Genomic DNA, 14,459 nt, shown 5'->3' with positions numbered 1-14,459 from the left:
AGCACCTTCAGAAGAGGAGACAATGTACAAGAGGAAAAGGAAATGGAGAGGGAGCAGAGGTTGCTCCAGTTCACTGGCCAAAGATCTCACTGGGAATCTGAGTGGAGGCATTTTCAGACAAATGGGAGCAGCCACAAGCACTAATCTCTGGAAGCAACGAACAGGAAGGGTGAATGCTTACTTGATCAACTGTGGGGCAACAGTGAACAACCCCTGCTAACTGGGCAAAGAGGCACCTTTTAAAATAGTAGTTCTCTTGTATCTAGCAGGGTTGGCAACTGTGCCCCAGCAGAGTCCTCGTCCCCCCTCCCCAGTGGCTGTTGCCTCCCTTGCATTTCTTTTTAAAAGTGAGCCCATTTTGGGACAACAAAGGCTCTTCTCATTCCTTTTGCTATGTAAGTCACTTTGTGAACTGTTTTGTTGTTATTAAAAAGCTGTATATAGCTCTTATATCATAGCAGTCATCCAAGAGTCTTATTTGATGTCTATGGAAAATGGTCCAGTTACCTATTGAGAAACTTGTCCAGTTCTTCAGTATTGTTTTGGAGATGGGGCAACCAGATACACACACTGTTTTCAATGTGGGATGTAACTATTATTATTATTATTATTATTATTATTATTATTGATAATAATAATAACAACAAGAAAGCCTTTGATTCACTGCCTCACACATGGATACTGAAATGTTTAGAAACAACTGGTGTCAGCAAAAACATTCAGATATTTATAAAAAAAAAAAGCAATGAGCACGTGGAGTACACAGTTAACAATCAATGGCAAAACACTTGGACAGGTTAGCATTAGAAGAGGCATTTTCCAAGGGAACTCACTATCCCCTCTGTTGTTTGTAATCGCCATGACCCCACTTTCACAAATACTAAACAAAACAGGCCTCGGATACCAATCATCTAAAACATCAAGTAAAATAAACCATCTGCTGTACATGGACGATCTGAAGTTGTATGGAAAGTCCCAGTCAGAAATCGAATCACTGCTAAACACTGTCCGTATATTCAGTAGCAATATAGCAGTGGAGTTTGGACTAGACAAGTGTGCTGCATTAATAATGAACAGAGGGAAAATAAGAAAAACAGAAGGAATAGAACTGCCCAATGGAAGCAACATCAAGAACCTGGAAGAGAAAGAACATTACAAATACTTGGGCATTCTCCAGGCTGATAACATTGCACAGGCTGAAGTTAAAAGAAAAATTGCAAGTGAATACATCAGGAGGGTTAGAAAAATCCTCAAGTCCAAATTCAATGGCGGGAACACCATACAAGTCATAAACACCTAGGCTATACCTGTTATCAGATACACTGCAGGAATAATAGACTGGACCCAGGCAGAGCTAGAGACGATAGATCGTAAGGCCAGGAAAATCATGACCATCAATCATGCTCTGCATCTCGCAGTGATGTAAATAGGCTATACCTCCCTCACAGCTCAGGTGGAAGAGAAATGCTGCAAGTCCATCAAACAGTAGAGGAAGAGAAAAGTGGACTTGAAGAATATATAAAGGACAGTGAAGAAGATGCACTTCAAATGGTCAATAACACGAAACATTCAACACCAATGAAACAAAGCAGGCCTACAAGAAAGAACAAGTCAAGAACCGAGAAGAAAAATGGAAAAATAAGCCACTGCATGGTCAATATTTGCACAATATAAGTGGAAAATCAGACATCACCAAGACCTGGCAATGGCTTAAGAATGGCAACTTGAAGAAAGAAACTGAGGGTTTAATACTGGCTGCACAAGAACAGGCACTAAGAACAAATGCAATAAGAGCAAAAGTAGAAAAGTCAACAACAAACAGCAAGTGCCGCCTTTGTAGAGAAGCAGATGAAACCGTGGACCACCTAATCAGCTGTTGTAAAAAGATCACACAGACTGACTACAAACAAAGGCATGACAAGGTAGCAGGGATGATACACTGGAACATCTGCAAAAAATACAAGCTACCTGTAGCCAAAAATTGGTGGGACCATAAAATTGAAAAAGTTGTAGAAAATGAATATGTAAAAATATTATGGGACTTCCGACTACAAACAGACAAACATCTGCCACACAATACACCAGATATAACTGTAGTCGAGAGGAAAGAAAAACAAGTTAAAATAATCGACATAGCAATACCAGGGGATAGCAGAATAGAAGAAAAAGAAATTGAAAAAATAACAAAATACAAAGATCTACAAATTGAAATTGAAAGGCTGTGGCAGAAAAAGACCAAAATAATCCAAGTGGTAATTGGCTCCCTGGGTGCAGTTCCAAAAGACGTTGAAGAGCACTTCAACACCATAGGGGCCACAGAAATCGCCATCAGCCAATTACAAAAAGCAACTTTACTGGGAACAGCCTATATTCTGCGACAATATCTATAACAACAGCAACAACACTGACAATAAAATTCAGCCATCCCAGGTCCTTGGAAAGGACTCGATGTCTGGAGAAAACAAACCAGTCAATAACACCTGCCTGACTGTGTAAACAAGAAATAATATAATAAACCCAGTGGTAATTGGCGCCCTAGGTGCAATTCCAAAAGACCTTGAAGAGCACCTCAACAGCATAGGGGCCATAGAAATCACCATCAGCCAATTACAAAAAGCAACTGCATAGCCGGGGAGGCCAGAGGAGGCCGCGCAGGCAATCTGCAGCAGTGGTGGGCATGGCCGGGAGGCCGGAGAAGGCAGAGGGCCCGACGGTGGGGGAAAGCGGCAGCGGGCCTGGCAGGCAGCTGCGCAGGCAAAAGGCTGTGTTGGCGGGCATGGCCGGGGAGGCCAGCGATGGCAGAGGGCCTGGCTGTGGGGGCAAGCGGCAGCGGGCCCGGCGGCCGAGGAAGCAAGCAGAGGCGGCGGGGGGGCTGGACATGCAAAATGCCAGGCCCGGCTGCATCAAGGCAGAGCGCCACTGACTCAACCCGGCAAGAGCAAGGGGGCGGAGAGCCCGCGCCGGGCGAAATGGCAGGCCCGGCCGAGCATTGCTGGCTCGACCCAGCAGCGGCAAGGCCGGCTGCGCAGCAATAAGGTGGAGAGGCCGGGTCCAGCCAGCAATAAGCCAGAGCCGGGCTGGGGTGAGAGAGAGCCGTAGGACCCGGCTGCAACGAGGCGGCCACACCAGAAAAAGAATATGAAAAGAAAAAGACAGAGCAAAGGGGATAAGGCTGCACAAGGGGTGGGAGGAACAAAACTCAAGGGCCTGGCACAGGAATGGGTGCGAGAGGGAGCCAGTAGGGGGACATGTGACAGAGGAGGGCAGAATAAGTGGCGGGGGAGGAAAGCGAAGGGCTGCGGGGGTGGGGACAAAGCTATGGAGAGCCAGACTGTGAGGACTGGCTCTCACACACACCCTCCCCACAAAGTACTGAGTAGAAAAACAGGGCCAACAGTAGCCACACTCAACACTAAAAAACAAAATAAAACACCTGAGCGAGACACGGGGGCAGAAGGTGGTGGGGGGATCAGAGGCGAGACACTGGGGCAAGAGGGAGAGGGGAAGGCAAGACAAAAAAAACTCCTGATCAAATACTTGAAACACCAACCCCCCAAAAAAACATCCAAATACAAAGTGCACTCATTCACAGAAAGAACTGCAAAAAGACAACGAAGACACATGGAAAAATAAACTGAACAACCAGCCAAATTCTCATAACAAAACTCCAAGAAGAAAGTAAACTACCGCACAGAAGCCTCTGTGCGGGTTCAGCTAGTAAATAAATAATACTGTAATGGCATGATGCCCAGCATCTATGGATGGTTTCACAAACACCCTCCCCTGGCCCAGGAACCCCTTGGCTATGGTGCCCAGTTGTGTGTGCTTCAACTCCTTGTACTGGTTTCCTGAATGACTCATAAAAATGATGATTACCAGACGCTGGTATTGAGCAGCAAATCTCTTTGTGGGATGTTTCTCAATCAATAGCAAAATATGCTGAGGACACTAACTAGGAAAGCAACACTCACCTCCACTAGAGAGGGGTTAATGAGTGGCAGTGACCTTGCAGGCCAAGGCTAATCTATCACTGAACATGAATGACAAGGGAGAAACCAGTAAATCCAATATTAAGAGGCACAGGTGTCAGCACAAATGCATGCGGAAGAGTTCATTTGGAGATAAATGCTTAATAACTCCTACCTTCAAACAAAGCAGTCATTTCCCACACAAAATGCTTCCCCTGGGAGCCCCTGTTGGCTTGCTGACTCAGCCATCTATGCTGCAAGCTGTGCCATTAGGGAATGGATGTCTACAGAAACAGCTCGAGCCATAGATAATGAGCAGCTATTTAAGGATGCTAGTAATGGGACAGAGCAGCAAGAGTGTCACTGCTATGATCCATTTGTATCTGTAGTCTGGATAAAGTTACACTATGGCAAAAGGAAGCAGAGCTTTTCAGGCTCCAAGGAAGACCAACTTTGTTAGGAGAGGAAACCAGCAGCAAGTTTCTAATCACTGCAAATATGAAGATAAATCTAAAAATGTGAAAGCAGTGCCTGCATGGCAAGGATTAGCCTGAATCTGGAGGGGGATCTTTTGGGAAAGAGAGTCTCTGCTCTTCCCGCATGGAACTCTGCACGAAGTGCCTTGCCTCCACTTACCAGCCATAAATATCTAACCTAGTATATTCAAATACTCAATAATCACCTACCATATTTTCTATCAATATCCAGTGGGGTGTGTTCCTCATCAGGTTTGATTTATAATCGAACATCTGTACAAAGTATGCAATACGTATAATCTGGTTTACATTCCAGTTGTAGAAACTGGCTCCCCAGCAGTGTTTCCTCTAACAGGGATTCCCAGATGTTGTTGACTACAACTCCTAGAATCCCCAGCCAAAGGCCACTGCAGCTGGGGATGCTGGGAATTGTAGTCAACAACATCTGGGAATCTCTGTTAGAGGGAACAGTGCTCCCCAGGTTATGAACTGTTGGTCTTTATAAAGTAAATTTACTCTTGAGCCTACCTGCCTTGATAGCAAGAGAAATCACCCCAGAAAACACACTAAGTGAAAAGAATGGGTGAACTTGATAGTGTCAAGAGTATTGGTATAGCCCAGTTGTGTTACCCCAGCATTGAATCTGTAGAATGAGCCGGCTCATTCTACAGATGCACAATCGAACCTGCAGTTTCCACCCTAAGCCTTTGGAGAAAACACATTCTGCTCTCAAACTGAGTCATAGTAGTGACCTGTCACACAGGGCTACTGTGAGGAAGATAAACACATGTGCGAACTACAGTACAAAACTGCCTGTGACGTTAATGTGATAAATCTCTTAGCCAGGCTGCCATCCCAATAGTTTCCAGGGAATTATAGGAGATGAGCAGAGGTTCCCTTGCCACAGAGTTTAAAGTATTTTTGACACAACCCCAGCCATGACACTCTATGGCATTTTCGTCACAAATGGTTTCTTCTGCCCAGCTTGCAGCTAGATATGCATTCAAAACCATACCTTCTTTCACTGTTAAGCATTGTACGCAACCATCAAGAGTAAATCCAGAAGAGAAATGAACACAGATTAATATGCAGTTCTAGCTTCATACAACAGCAGAGCATCTCTGGCACAATAAAGCTTATCGGATGATGACAATTTGGGCATTCAACAGCAAAGGGCTAATAGCACACTGCAGCCATCAAGCATTGCTTACCAACATATTCAGAGAGGAACACGACAAAGAATGGAGTGACCAGGTCATTAATCCCCTGCACGTAGCCACTGGCTGGGTGTCGGATGGCCCAGATAAACAGGATTCGTTCAAAGATCTAGAGAGGGAGAAGGAAAGCGAGGTGCTTGGGTTAGCCATGCCCAGAGGGGGGAGTGAGTGAGAGAGAAAGAGAGCGCGCAGAAAATCCGATGAGTGCAGGGACAGAAAAGTACACGACAGAATTAGAAATATGCACAGGCTAAGGCTACAGCCAGATCTGGGGCTCTTGGCAGTGCAGAGCAGAGATGCTCAGTGTGAGTAAATGTGGAGCCTAGGATAAGATCCAGCAGGAGCTCCCATATGTGAGATCAATTAATTACACAAAGAAGAATGGGTATCTATATGCTGTGCATGCTTAGAGAAACACAAGCCCTATTCAGAAGTTACAGCAAGGATGCTGCACTTCTCTATACAGCACCTAAAGTGGGGCCGGAAGTCCCACCCCAACCCCATCACTCACTATCGCAGCGCACCACTCATGGTTAGAGCGCCCCAGCCTCCCAATCACGAAAACAGACAAATGCCGTTGTATTTGTGAGTGGTATGCAGCTGGGGTGAGACGTCCAACCTATTTCTCTGAAACTTCTGTATAGGGCTACAAGCAGGGGGCAAGTTAGAGGGGAAAGAGAAGGTGTTATCTCATACTTTACTTTTACCATGTCTGGATAGTAACAATGGTAAAACGGGAGACTGTTTGACCTCACTGTTGCCCAGAAGTACTGTAGCCACTGGGAGGAAGGGGGTATACTGTAGGGGCTCCACAAATTTAACAGAAAAGTTCCTGTTAAAAACTTTGCAAGTAGTATGCCACCAAACTGCTGAATATGAAGTCCCTTATTCAATTCTTACAGATGACAGCAAAGGCATTTGGATGACTGAGAAGCACTTCATCTCTTTTCTTAAAACAAGCGTACTTAAATGATTGAATGAATGAAAAACCTGTAAAAACTACCTGCCTTCAGACTTGTTGCTGTCTCCCTTTGATTCTTGTACCCACCCATCCACCCCCACCATCAAGTTTCTGGCTATGGGTATATTCCCCAGTGCTCCACTATTTCTTGACTGGCACTTCATTTAGCTGCTCCCCAAAACATCCTTCTTTCTTGGGGCCTGGCTCAAGGGGGACAAAAGCATAACAGAAACAAGTCAAGGCACTACTCAGATGACAAGTTCTGTTACCGGTGAACCATTTACCCAATTTGTATGAGGAGAAGTGTGACATGTTCCAACACAGTTTCATATGTAGCTTTTTTCCTCATAGCCCCCAACTAGAGGAGCCTTCAGCTACCAGACTTCAGAACTCTTGGAGAGAAGCAGGCATGCTGATGGATTTTGCAGCAAGAGCTTCAGGGATTTTGCTAGAAGGTATACACTAAGCTGGTTCTACCACCACCATCACAAATTTAAACAGAGCACTTCTTAAAATAATTCAAACAGATTTCTCACAAAACACAGCCAAAGAGCAATTTCTACAGTAGGTCAGATCTGCTCTGGCACGTCAGGCAGCCTTACAGAGTCAATCCCACATTTTCCCAAAGGTAATTCTGCAGATACCATTGCATCTACTGGCCCGACTAAGAGTTGCACACAAAGAGCAACTCTGTTCATGAAAGAAAGGAAGGGCATTTTGATGTACCCCCTGTAGCTGTCAGTGCTATGTGTGTCTATGAAAATGTGTCTCTGAGGTCAACCCTGAGGGATATATGTTTGGGAATACATATGAATTTAGAAGGAAGGGGAGGGATTGCTGAAAGCCACCCTTCTCCTCTTGTGAGAAGTGCTCCCCGCATGCAACTTCATCCGGATGCCAGTCACTGAAATCTTATCAAAGGTTCCTCAACTTTTGTACTGATGAATCTGCACCCACCATCTCAGCCCTTCATGCTACCTTTTCAACCTGTGTTCATACATTCAAACTTTTACCATGTGAAACAGCCCTGCTGCCACAAGCATGTGCTAGGGAAGCAGCATATACGCTGTTGTGCCATGCTGCTGCTCAGCAGCAATTTGCATGAGCACAGCAGGGCAAAAACAGACATTGCTGCAGCACTGGCCTGCTGGACCCATACATTGCTTTCCCCATATGGCTGCAACACAGAGCTAATCCAAATGAGGAAATTCTAGATGCATGACATGAGCCAGGGTGTTACTTGAGGACCCTAGGATGCTTATTGTAAAACCTGAGGTTTACAATAGCCTTGCTTCAGGTAATTTCCATTCAGAGGTTAAGGAGTCAACAATAAAGACAGGGCTTTCTCAACAATTGCCTGGAGTGACCTCTCATATGAGGGTTATGAGTGTTCTTCCTGGTATTTAGATTATTTGTAAGGCCATTTATTCCAAAAGGTCTTTGGCTAGATGAAGGGGAGAATGATCTCTGGTCTGTAGGCTTGCTGCTGTTTAAGCGTTTGAGGCTTACTCTGGTTTATGTTTTAACTGGGAGTCCACACATTTAGACTGGCCTTGGTAGTTAGCCACAATTTGTGCTCACCATCAACCTCTCTCCTCTCCCCTCAAGAAAGGATGGCTTCCTGTCTATGACATCACACTGAATTCTGAAAGTTCTCTGCCTGCTTCTGAGGCCCAGTGGTAAGTGGGGCAGGGCCCTGTCCATGTCACGCTGAGCCTCAGAGAAAAGATGAGGAGGAAGGCGGCTCACTGTGACCTCATACTGAGCCTTGAAGAGACTTGAAAAGCAACAAGATCTCTCACTGCTTTCCAACCCTCAGCACATCAGGAAAAGCCACTGGCTTTCTCCAAAGCCTTCGACCTCACACCAAGCACTGGAAATGCTCACAAAGCAGCAATATGCCCCACTGTTTTCCGAAATTCTCAGAAGCTAATGCTATGTCAGAAAGAGCCCCTGGCCTTCAAGCTCCAGAGAAGGGCAGTAGCATTTGTTAAATGGAAATATGTAATTTCCAGTGTCAACCATATTTATAGACCCTGAGCCATCATTGATTTTGTGAGCTGCCTTGAGCAACTGAAAGCAGGCAGGCTTGGAGTAGATAATGTAAATAAACAATCAGCTTTCACCTATCAAATATGGCAAATACACACACATCCAAGTTCTTCAAAGAAAAGCATTAGAACAAGAAAATTGCACTCAAATTACAAAAATGCACGCAGGTGGTCTTTTTGTATGCTTTATTCCAAACCTAATATTTGAATGTTTGTAGAAGGGTGAGGCAGCAAGGAGAGGGGCTTGGCTAAGTAAGGGTCAGTAAGAATTAAGAGTAACCGTGCATAGCACGAGACTACAGTGGTGAACTGCAGCCATATAATGTAAAGGAGGCTACACCCTGAACCATCAAAGGGGGTTGTTCTGCTGCCAGGGCCAGCACGATCTCCACAACCAGTGCAGTTGATGCAAACCAGTGGGAGTGAGATGGAAAACAAGCCACAGGTGTGGTGCTTGATATTCCCATTCTGCCTCACTTACCTAAGCTCTATTACTGGCCGAATTACCAGTCCACTCAGTCCGGGGGCAAATGGGAGAGGAAGCCAGGGTAGAGTTGAACAGGAGCCTCAAGCAATGAACCTGCGGCTCATTCTCCAACCTGCCCACAGCTTGTCTGCACCAGCCATCACTGCCCATAACAATGAGGACTAGAAAAATGCTGATTTTAGTTCAGAAAAGCTGGAATTCTCAAGAATCCAAACTAGTAATACATGTCTATACATGTGTAATTACAAGTACAAACAACCTTGCCTGAAGTGCACTAGCACTCACAGGACCTCATTACATCTGCATTCACAAGGTCTGCACCTTGCAAGTGGGCAAGAGTCCAGAGCTGAAGCTTTATTCAAATCAGAAGCTTTATTCAGGACTTTATTCAAATTAAATATCTAGAAGGCTGTTGCTCGTCACAGGAAACTTGCTAAACTACTACAGGAACAGGAAGTATCCCTAGCAGCATGGGTATTAACTTTTCATGAAAGAGTCTGCGTAGGTTCATTTTCTAATCTCACAGACTGGTCAGCAGTGGTGTTCAGAACAGTCACAATAGATAGCTCTCATTAATCACAGTCTGAACATGACAGTTTTACTTTGCAGCACTACCACCTGCATTAACAGAGAAGTGCTCTAGCTTTTAGACTGAACAATGCTTTAACCCACAATCTATGAGCTATTGTCAGCTACCAGGAGAAAGGCAGGACATGCCAGCAAACAAGCTATATTATAGTATCAGCAATGGGGACAATGGGCCTCTCCAACCCTCAGAACAGCTACGGATCTATTAATGTCAAGGCCAACAACTCAGGACTGTGTTAGCTATTCATTTATAGAACTCACTGTGTGCTTATCCTCTCCAGAAACCTGAAGATCTGAATCAGACTTTCATGGCGGCACAGCCTGCAGTTCTGGACACATCTTCCATTAGTTGTTATAAATTCCAGTAGCCAATCAACTACTAGTTCTTTTATATAAAAGAAACCCTGCCTTTCATTGTGCACAAAGGCTTCAGAATGGATGAAATCCACGCAGACTTGACTGGAACTGCATGATCTACAGGCACCAGCAGTTATTCAATAGGATTAGGCTGGTAGAAGGATTATGAGCTCCACAGCAAAGCTGGTTTGTAGTTATTAGCTCTTGTATAAAATGCACAGTCCTGACTGGTCCAACCCAAAGAGCTAGCTCGATCTTGGCTCTGCCACTACAAGCCCTTAGGCAAATCATATTGCTGCTGTGAGACTTCACCTACTACTCTGCTATAAAACGCTGACAGTGCACCAGTGAGATGAAGCTTTGCCATGTGCACATAAGGGGCACTTGGCCCAACAGGCAAACAGAACAACTAAGATAGCAAGATACAGTCCCCACTATTCTTTTTTAAAGTTGCATGTGATCTTGATTTCTAGGGCAGAATTTAGATTATGAGAACAGGGATCAGAACTAGATGCTACAGAGGATGCTTGGCCGCCACTGAGCACAGTGCCACAAGGTCTCCTCTTTTTTGCAAGATCTAGAATAAATTTGACATGGTGACATACTGGCCACAGTGGTCATTAGTAAGAGATTATGGAAGTTGCAGTCCAACATCTGTAGGAAGCCTCAAGTTCTGCAGTCCTGCCTTATGGGGACATTATTATGCGGGAAAAGATGAAAAATCCTCAGGACGCCACCTTTGGCTACAAACACAAGCTAGTAAGTTACATTCCAGAAAAGCTAGAATGGGAAACCTCTTCTCACCTCTTGGACTAGCGGCTGCTGAAAGAGAGGGATGAGGGGGTTCGTCCGCGGAATGTCTATGTGGATCTGAAAAGTGAATGGAAATTTCTTTTAACAAAACAGGGATTGCTGACATTATCTGTCCAATAGCAACAAAAAAGGAAATATTTCTATGGCCCAAATCAAAGCAGCACTTTGCACTGGACAGATACATGATATTAGATCACTCAGAAACCAGCCCCAAACCAAAAACTGCCTGCTTCCCCTTCAATAAAACAAAGAGGACATCTCAATATGGAGGCCAGTATGAACATACTAACCATGACACCTACAACACAGTCAGCACCTGAAGAATAAAGGAGAACATCTGGAATGGGAGTGAAACATGAGGGCAGCTTCAAGTACCTTGGCTATTTTAAAAATATTTTCCCCCTATGGTTGATGGGCACATCTGCTCACTTCTGGCAGTACATTCTGCTCATATTCTGTGCCACAACAACACTCAAGTGTCGCGCAGGATGGACCTGACACAGTAATGGGCAGAGCTAGAGGCAAAAATGCTGACAGCCATGCATCATGGAATCCCAAGCTATTCCAGGACGCCACGCGGCAGAAGTGGCAGGCAGCTGGGTACCTGCCGGTATGTATCTTGATGATGCTCTTCATTTCTAGAGTCATAATACTGCTCAATGAAGCCGAAATACTCCTCGCGCTTGCGCTGCAAGGTCAGCTTCCGTCTCTCCATGTTGGCAGGTAGATAACCCTGTAGGAAAAGAGAAATTGTCAAGCCAAGTCTCCTCCTTTCCTCTGCTGTGCTCAAAATGTCTATCCATTCTTCCTGACAGCTGCAGCTTGCAGGAGAAGTGCCCTAACTAGGGTTGCAAGATTCAATAAGGAAAAAGCTGGAACCTCAAAATAATTGCTTCACAGGCCCAAGGTTAGTCAACTGTTCCTTCCATTCTAGCACTGCCATGCTAGAAAAAGCTGCATCTGCCAACTTTGTCCATAAATGCTGCAAATCTTTGGCCCTCCTGCAGATGTTGGACTACAACTCCCATAATCCCTACTTGCCACTGTGCTGAGGATGATGGGAGTTAGTGTCCAAAAACAGCTGGAGGGCCAAAGCTCTCCATCAGAAGCTGCTTTGTACCGAATCCATCAACTCTAGTTTTAACAACTGGCAGATTTCACATGGGAAATGTTTCTGGAACCCCCAACATGCAACTGCCACAAATCCTCTCTCATTTTCTGTAAGGAAAGCCTTCTGGGATCCAGCTACATGTTTGTCTCGAACAGGCATAATTAGCCCATCATTCATTATTATTTCTAAAACTCAGTTGTCTTTCAAGCTGTGTCACATGCACTGCCCTTCTGCACTATGAGTGGCATGTTCATTTTCAGTTAAATAGAAGCTCAGACAAGAAGGCTCAGAGAGATGTACAGAACCGAACCAGAAAAACAGGTAACTGCTGTGCTTCCTTAGAGTCCGGTTAATGCCTCTTGTGTACATGTTTTATCTACAGGATGCATGAAAGTCACCCTGTCCCAAGAATGCAGCACTCACTGATAGAAGCCGCCATGTCACAGGCCGAACCTCTCTGGGAACACCAGGCCAGCTGCATTTCCTCAGTTCATCTGCAAGCAAACAGAAAGCAGTTAGTTTCTTCACACACAGTCTCTTGGATGACATCCCTTCACTTGGGAAGAAAGGCAACTCCTGCCTGACTGGCAGCTTCGAGAACTCCAGTTTCTATGGCAATGGTTTCTATTGTTCTGGGGGCGGGTGTGTGTGTATTTGTTTTTGTAATTATAGGTTTTTAATTGTATTTTAATGCACCATTAATGCAACTGGATGTTTTAAATCTATGTTGTAAGTTGCCTTGAGCACTAGGAAAGGCGAGTTAGAAAAGTTTTTAATAGACAAGATATGTTGTATCACTTTATTGTGTAGACACCAACTATGGTAAAAGAGGCACCATTTGTTTAGCAGGGGGAGAGTAACTGGCCCTATTCATCCCCAGCACAGCAACCCTCCAGGGGCTGCTGCTGGTATCTATCTTAAGTTTCGTTTTTAGACAGTGAGCCCTTTGGGGACAGGGAGCCATTTCATTTATTTATATTTATGAAATGGCTCCCTGTCCCCAAGGGGCTCACAGTCTTTAAAAAAAGAAAGAAACAGAAGACAGACACCAGCAGCAACCACTGGAGGGATCTATGTAAACTGCTTTGGGAACTTTTGTTGAAAAGAGATATATAAATATCTGTCGTATTCATGGTAAATTAGATGCTTTACAAAATGTAAGTCGGTGCCACATCTTTCCTTTCAGTTCCAACACAGCACTACTGCTTTTGTCAAAAGATGACCAATGGAGAGAAGAGGGTATAAACCTGGCAATATCTACAGAACCAGCAAGACTTCAGGGACTTCTTGCTTTCCCACCTTCAGACTCACCTAGGTCTGTGTTGTGGCTGGACAGAAGCTGCCGGAACTTCTCCAAGCGAGTCTTCTCACGCACCGTCATGGGAGGAGCCCCTGAAGCATTTTGGTCAGAGATGCGAGCAACGAGTGGAATGATGGGTCGGAGTGGGAGGGATTGCTGTTTGTGGAGGGGGTTGCGCATACAGGCATCTTCTAGAAGAGGTCAAAGAGGCCCATCAGGCTGTGAGCACACTGGGCAGCAGCAAGCACTGAAGCAAGCGGAGTAACTGGAGCTTCCAGAATTCACCATCTTCTCCATGCATCCAGAGTTGCCAATTCCAAGGAATTTCCCCTGCCTTTAACACACGCATGGCAGGGAAAGGTTCTCCACCTGTGAAATGTTCTCTTCCATGACTGAATGATGGTAGTGAATGAAGCTTCACCTGATGAACATTTTCCTGCCATGCTGTTATCAAGAAGGTACAAATGCAACTTCAAGACCAGAAAATATCAACCATAAACTCACCTACTCTTCCTGGGCAAGTTACTAAAATATGCATTCTACAGAACATTAAGGATCCCTGTAACCACTGTAACCAGAACACTTTAACAACCATTCATAGGCAAAGAAGTCCTGATTGCTTTCACCATGCCAATGGATGGTGGCAAAGACATACATTTCAATAGCAATAGCCCCTGCCCTGCAATTTACAGATGGCTTTTGAACCACATAAACTGCGAGATTTCTGAATAAGGCCAAGATCATCCAGCCTGACCTACACCACTGAACATGACCAGTCTCTCAGAGCTTTCCCTGCATTGTCCTCTCTTCTGCTCAATCCTTCCCATGTGCTCCAATTTTCATACTCTCTTTCCTGAATTGTCCTTTGCTAAGCAGGGCCAGCCCTGGTTTGCATTTGAATGGGAGACCACATGTGTAAGCACTGTAAGATATTCTCCTTCGGGGATGGAGCCGCTCTAGGAAGAGCATCTAGGTTCCAAGTTCGCTCCCTGGCATTGACAAAATAGGGCTAAGAGAGACTCCTGCCTGCAACCTTGGAGAAGCCGCTGCCAGTCTGTGTAGACAATACTGAACTCGATGGACCAATAGTCTGACTCGGTATAAGGCAGTTTCCTATGTTCCTTCTTTCT

General features: G+C 45.0%; 1 protein-coding gene across 5 annotated transcripts in view; it reads right to left on the bottom strand.

Moving 5' to 3' along the window:
• TBC1D22B (TBC1 domain family member 22B) overlaps nt 1-14,459 on the bottom strand; it is a 68,513-nt gene that overhangs the window by 40,702 nt on the left and 13,352 nt on the right. For all 5 annotated transcript variants that reach the window (XR_008306087.1, XM_053245208.1, XM_053245211.1 and 2 more), the window contains 5 exons: nt 13,341-13,520; nt 12,453-12,523; nt 11,523-11,651; nt 10,910-10,975; nt 5,656-5,770 (listed from right to left, as the gene is read on the bottom strand). Coding sequence is in view for 4 of the 5 variants with exons in the window: in XM_053245208.1 (XP_053101183.1) it covers nt 5,656-5,770; nt 10,910-10,975; nt 11,523-11,651; nt 12,453-12,523; nt 13,341-13,520 (561 nt within the window). In the remaining variant the exon portion in view is untranslated. The remainder of the gene's footprint in view (nt 1-5,655; nt 5,771-10,909; nt 10,976-11,522; nt 11,652-12,452; nt 12,524-13,340; nt 13,521-14,459) is intronic.

Source organism: Hemicordylus capensis, chromosome 4 (assembly GCF_027244095.1).
Source record: "Hemicordylus capensis ecotype Gifberg chromosome 4, rHemCap1.1.pri, whole genome shotgun sequence".
NCBI lineage: Eukaryota > Metazoa > Chordata > Lepidosauria > Squamata > Cordylidae > Hemicordylus > Hemicordylus capensis.
This window is presented reverse-complemented; position numbering and strand designations above follow the sequence as displayed.